Here is a 6,827-nt window from a genome sequence, read left to right on the forward strand (position 1 = left end):
CAAAATATCTTATTTGTTCTCTGCAGAAACACTTGGTTTAGTTTCTCAAAGACTCCAAAAACTACTTCACATTAATTGTAGTTCACTTCAACATAACCTTTAACATCTAATACAAATTATTGAAAGTTACTAATATCATACCTAATTTTGAGACCAAAAATGTAGGGGTAAGTCGGTCAAATTAATTCTTCAGGACCCGCCAAATTCACTCCCATACATATTCAAAAGCATCTAAAATTCATATTCTTGAAAATCATTCAAAACAACTGAATAAACTACAATCTTGAAAGTACTTTTAGATTACAATTAATTTAAAAACAAAAGCTTTGGGAATAACAGGGAAGGTTTTAAAAAAAACACATAACAAAGTTTATACAAGGTGGAAGATAATTTCTCTATTTCGTTACGTGGTTTAATGGAGGAGAATGGTTCCTTACTATAAAAAGCTGCGACTTTGGAATACCGGAATACAAACAATCTCACTAAGATTCAAAACTGGACTGATTTTAGAAATCAGCTCGAAACATATTCATTTCAAACCGGTTCAGAAAAAGTCCCACACCTATAACTAAAATGTTCATATGTAAAATTACAGTTAGAATTAATGTCAGAATACTATACTAAAATTCATATCCAAGAAAAATACAATTTGGTGAACAATGTACCAAAATTGAAAAAGGAGGCTTGAAAATGAAATGAAAATCTTCTTTCATTTTTTCTGGAGAGAACTGGGTTAACTCAACCTTGAGGAGTAGCACCGTCTGTTGAGTCCATAGGCTCAGCTTCAACTGACTCATCTACCTTGTCCCCTTTCTTACCTGTGCAAACAACCAAGCACTTTCAATTGTTGAGCCATTCAAAACAAGGAAAATTGAATCCTTATATAGGTAAATGTTCTGTTCAATAACATAAAAGCAGGAGGCAAAACAAAACCATAGATAGGTATAATAGAACAGCAGCATACCTTTTTTCTTCTTTCCACCACCTTTCTTCTTTGTTTTTGTGCCCAAGGCTAGCCAGGCCTTGATATCAGGATCATCAATTGATTTTGTAGGCTGCAGTTCTTGGAGTGGATGAGATGTGACTCGATCAGACCCATTTGGCATTAACAAGACTGTGAATTTGATGTGTGCAACATAATCACCTGAAAAACAAACAAAATAATGCATGGCAAGGCTTAAATAAATGACAACTTGGTTATTTAGTTATGGTACTAGCCAAAGGAATTTTACCAGGTTTTTCGTGCAGAACAGGATATGGCTGCAAGAGCTCATGGTTGACACATTCAACTAAACCCAGCCGAGCTCTTTTCTCTTCCAAAGCTCTATTAAAAAACAAATGAACTTTTAAGAAAAAGGAATAAGAACAAAAACAAAAACAGTATTAAACATTGAAAGTATTAAACATTGAAAGTAGCCCGTTTACCTAGCAGAGAATGGCATGATTGGATATTTTTGACTTATCTCACTAAAAATAAACCTAGAGGCTTTCATCTTCAGATGATAACTCTTGTCAACAGCCCTCTTGTAAATAGTTGTCTGCTTCTCATCCAACAACTTAGGCTGCAAGAGAAAAAAAAATTACTTTATCAGGCATTTGACTTATCTTACTTGGTAATATGTTGATATAATTATGCTACCTTGCCATCGCCTGTGCTTGTTACTATATCTATAGCATAAACTTCATTCTCCTCAAACTCTGCTTCTTCAACCCTCGTGTCCGGATTTGACAAACTAAGCACAACTTTATTCCCATCAATAACAAACTGCTTCATTTGGTGACTAAGAACACCTTCAACAATTTTACAGTCATAGGCAGCAGCAACCTTTTGAATTGCTTCAGTAACATCCTTGTTCTGTAAAAAATGAAGGTCATTGATGTATTCACATTGATATCAATACTATGCAAGTTAAAACAGCCAAGCACGCTGACAATAATAGAAGATCAGTATTCCAAGCTTATTTTAAACTAGGTAACAGGGAGAAGAGGAAATCAATATCATTATAGTAAAGTTTTCCTTAGTCTAAAGGTTTTATAAATGGTATGCATTCAGTCCCACACAAAATAATTAAATAATTCAACTATACTAATAGTTTAAAAATGGTACTGTTGCGCACTTTTCTAGTTCTGTACTACAAGTAATAAGTAATGGTTACAAAAGAGATAGACAAGTGAACTGACTAATTAAATGAGCACAAGTGCGAAAACATTTTCAGTCAACTATAATAACAGCAACAGGGAAAAGAGGAAGCCGATATGGTACTGAACACCTCGGCAATGTTGCCTTTAGTGTAGCTTTCAACATTTGCAACAAATATACACAGAAATGACTAACGAGAGGCAAATAATAGCAACATTACACCGAAAAACACAGGTAAAGGATACGAATGGTTTTAACAGAATTATGTTGGCTACAAAGTGCACTGACTATATAAATCAGCACAACGATAAAACTAATTTCAGCCAATTCTAATGTTGGAAACAGGGAAAAGAGGAAACCAATGTGGTACTGATCACCTCGGCAAAGTTGCCTTAGTTATACACATTTGATACAAATATCACAATCAAAGTATAGAATGGGAAGGCTGAAAAGCGAGGCAAACTACAATAACATCATCAGAAAGTATATTAAGGGATTATCAGATAGGTAAAGGATAAGAGATGTTGACTATAATAGACAAGTGCACGGACTACATAAATCAGCACAACCATAAAAAAATTTAAGCCAATTCTAGTATCGGCAACAGGGAAAAGAGGAAACCAATATGGTACTGATCACCTGGCAAAGTTGCCTTAATTAAAAACATTTGATACAAGCATAAGAATCAAAGCATAGACTGGCAAGGCGAAAAAGCAGGGCAAACTACAATAACATCATCAGACAGGTAAAGGATAAGTGATGTATGTTGGCTATAATAGACAAGTGCGCTGACTATATAAATCAGCACAACTATAAAACTATTTTCAGCCAATTCTAGTCTTGGCAACAGGGAAAAGAGGAAACCAATATGGTACTGATCACCTGGCAAAGTTGCCTTAATTATACACATTTGATACAAACATAAGAATCAAAGCATAGACTGGCAAGGCTAAAAAGCAGGGCAAACTACAATAACATCATCAGACAGGTAAAGGATAGTGATGTATGTTGGCTATAATAGACAAGTGCGCTGACTATATAAATCAGCACAACTACAAAACTATTTTCAGCCAATTCTAGTCTTGGCAACAGGGAAAAGAGGAAACCAATATGGTACTGATCACCTGGCAAAGTTGCCTTAATTATACACATTTGATGCAAACATAAGAATCAAAGCATAGACTGGCAAGGCTAAAAAGCATGGCAAATTACAATAACATCATCAGACAGGTAAAGGATAGTAATGTATGTTGGCTATAACAGACAAGTGCGCTGACTATATAAATCAGCACAACTACAAAACTATTTTCAGCCAATTCTAGTCTTGGCAACAGGGAAAAGAGGAAACTAATATGGTACCGATCACCTCAGCAAAGTTGCCTTAATTATACACACATATACATACACATTTGGTACAAATATCATAATCAAAGCAGGGATTGGCAAGGCTAAAAAGCGAGGCAAAATACAGTAACATCATTAGAAAATATATTAAGGGATTATCAGAAAGGTAAAAGATAAGTAATGTATGTTGGCTATATATAACAGCCAAGTGCACTGACGGTATAGATCAGCACAACCATAAAACAATTTTCAGCCAATTCTAGTATCAGCAACAGGGAAAAGAAACCAATATGGAACCAAAGATTGATACAAATATCAGAATGCAAGCAAAGATTGTCAAGTCCAAAAATAGAGGCAAATATCAGTAACATGATAAGTATATGGAATGCATATACAGGTAAAGAACAATTAATAAGTAATGGATTTAGTACACATTATGTTGGCTACACTAGACAAGCGTACTGACTGTATAAATCAGTACAGCGATGAAGAAAATTTAGCCAATTCTAGTTTCAGCAACAGGGAAAAGAGGAAACCAATATGGTACTAATCACCTCGGCAAAGTTGCCTTTGTTATAATTAATCTGCTACAAATGTTAAAATCCATATACACAGTCATGAATCTAAATCAAGAGACAACTACAGTACTATTAAAAGTAAATAATCAGATTACGAGGTAAAGGATCCCACAAACCTTTAATATATATATATATATAGTCAAAATCCAAAAATATTCCAAAAAAAACCTTGAGAAACGGCCATATTACACATTAAATGAAACAGCCTTCACAGAACATACTATTTCCTAGTGGACTAGACATTCAAAAAGCAAATGGTGGCCATCAATCAGGCATATAATAACGAACAAACTATTCTCTCTATCAGTGTAACTATGACAAAAAAGGCATCATTGGAGTTAAACCATAGCCTATGATTTCTTCATCATATAGAGATCAGTTCATAAATTCACAATCCAGTATTATTATGGATCATATTAATTTATAAGACAAACAAGCATTTGACGACAGAGCACGATAACATTCAACAAGCAGGTAAAATAACATAATGGGATAGAAAATCAACAATTCTCTGTCAGTGTAACTATGACATAAACAGGCTTCATTGGAGTTCATCCATAGCCTATGATTTCTTCATCATACAGAGAAAAAAATGATCAAATTACAATATAATACAAACCACGTGAGGATAGTTTTAAGAGAACATGGACAACTGGAATGAAAACAGAGATATAAAATAATCAGAATAACATTTTAATCAAGTCTCCGATGCAAGTTTAAGAAAGAATTCATCATGTAGAATGCACAACACACAACCGAGATGAATTGTATAGATGAGCAATGTACTCAATAGGGCAAGACTACAGAAGAAAAACCATAAATGACCTCTATCAGTGTAACTATGACAATTAAGCTTCATCGGAATTTATCCATAGCTCATGACAGTTTGCATCATTTAGAGATCAAAATCAAACAAGTCGCATAACATCGCAATGAAATCCCTTTAAATAATACACATGAACCAAACAAATTTCTCTCCAATTTTAATGCTTACATGTTACTTGAATTTACAACTATCAACGAAGGGTACACTATAGAAAGGCAACATGTAGTGAAATCCAAATCAACCATTACAAAGTTACAATTGATTACCTTCTTTCCTGGCCTGACAAGCCTCAAGGCCACCTCTGCAGCAGTATTTGCTGCAGCAATGACATCTGCTGCCCTTCCTGTGATAGGACCTTCCTGAAGTACATGGGTGTGAGCTACAGCAGCAATGAAACCATCTATATGACAAGCCATATCACTGTACCAACCAAAGAAACAACCATTAACTTCTAAGTAATAGAGACCAGTTTCTCGCCACACATCACAAATTCATGCTCTGAATATCTTACATTTTCAATATATCACCTTCTTCCAACACTGACTCATCACTGGCTAGTGGAGAGAAATGGCAGACTACATTGTTTACTGATATACATGTAGGAAAAGCAACTCCTCTCTCAATCTTCCTCTTCACATTCTTGTACACATTTCCCGTTTGCCTACACAGATAAGAAACAACAACTATTAGGAAAATTCTATAAGTATAAAAACAAATAAAAAAAGAGATAACATGTACAAATGTTAAAATATCATGCAACGCTCCATCTTATAGAAATAAATATATGCTTACTCTCTAATATATGAATCCCCTTTCTCACAGATATCCACAATCTTGGTCTTAGGTTTACATTCCGAAATAACAAGCTTCAAGGCCTCTGTAAATCAAAGAGGGTCACAAAAATAAAACATTAAAAAGATTTATAATTCAAAGACATTAAAAAGAGTGAGAAACACACTGTTAACTATCTCAGCGGCTGTCTTGTATTTGGTGACCACTTCTGCAGAAGAAAGATCCAACTCCTTCTCTTCCCTTTCCTCGTCCGACATGGCGGCACTACTCTGAGACCCCTCTGTATGTAACCACAGGAACACCCAAATGAAACGGGCAGAAACAATAAAGAAAACAAAAAGATAAATCCAATTGGGTAGTGAAAGAGAACAAAATCGAAGAAAGAACGGAGACCCAAATGAAAAGTTTGGAAAATTGGTTGAGTTTGAAGTGACTCACAGTGAGGAGGGTTGAAGATGACGCAGTACTGGAGAATGAGTGAAGAAGGTAAGGGTTTTAGGAATTGAAATAGAAGAGGGAATTTGTTGCTGAGACAAATGGTGGGAGGCTTAGTGGAACTAGGGTTACATCCTAAGGTTGCTTTGGCTTAAATAGGATTTTTCACTTTCATTTCAGGGCAAAGATACAAACAATGGAGTAGGGTTTTTACGCACTATATCTTTACTTATTATTTTATTTATTTTTCTACATAATTAACAACAAATACATTGTTCTACTTATTTATTTTATTGATATATTTTAATTTTTTCTTACAAATGTATTTTAAAATTCTAATTGCTTATTTATTTATTTATTTATATATTTATAGTCTATATTTCATTTTTATCATTATCTAACAATAATCTTTAGTTATATCCAACAATATTTTAATATATCAACAATAAACAATATCTAAAAATATCAATGAATATCTAATTATATTTAATAATACTTTTCTGATTGAATAATTATTCACTAAATTTTAAATTTTAAAAAACAAATAAACTTTTTAAATTACAAATAATAAACAATTTTATCTTTCATTTAAAATGTTAACCATATTTATATCTTTTTAATTATTACATTTTTTAGGATCTAATAATAATAATTATTATTATTATTATTAATAATGTAAAAATATTGTTATAAATAATTATAAAAATTGAAC

At 33.3% G+C, this 6,827-nt stretch overlaps 1 protein-coding gene across 1 annotated transcript; it reads right to left on the bottom strand.

Annotated features, from left to right (window-relative positions):
- Positions 1–460: 460 nt before the first annotated feature.
- LOC114185671 (ERBB-3 BINDING PROTEIN 1-like) lies at positions 461–6,298 on the bottom strand. Its single transcript, XM_028073538.1, has 10 exons — positions 6,119–6,298; positions 5,847–5,960; positions 5,681–5,765; positions 5,400–5,549; positions 5,155–5,308; positions 1,640–1,855; positions 1,426–1,562; positions 1,233–1,324; positions 965–1,144; positions 461–818 (listed from the first exon to the last, which is right to left on the bottom strand). Exons 2-10 carry the CDS (start codon positions 5,935–5,937, stop codon positions 739–741), a joined length of 1,185 nt encoding a protein of 394 aa, XP_027929339.1. The 5' UTR covers positions 5,938–5,960; positions 6,119–6,298; the 3' UTR covers positions 461–738.
- Between the last annotated feature and the right edge of the window lie 529 nt (positions 6,299–6,827).

This window comes from Vigna unguiculata, chromosome 5, assembly GCF_004118075.2.
Source record: "Vigna unguiculata cultivar IT97K-499-35 chromosome 5, ASM411807v1, whole genome shotgun sequence".
Taxonomy (NCBI): Eukaryota; Viridiplantae; Streptophyta; class Magnoliopsida; order Fabales; family Fabaceae; genus Vigna; species Vigna unguiculata.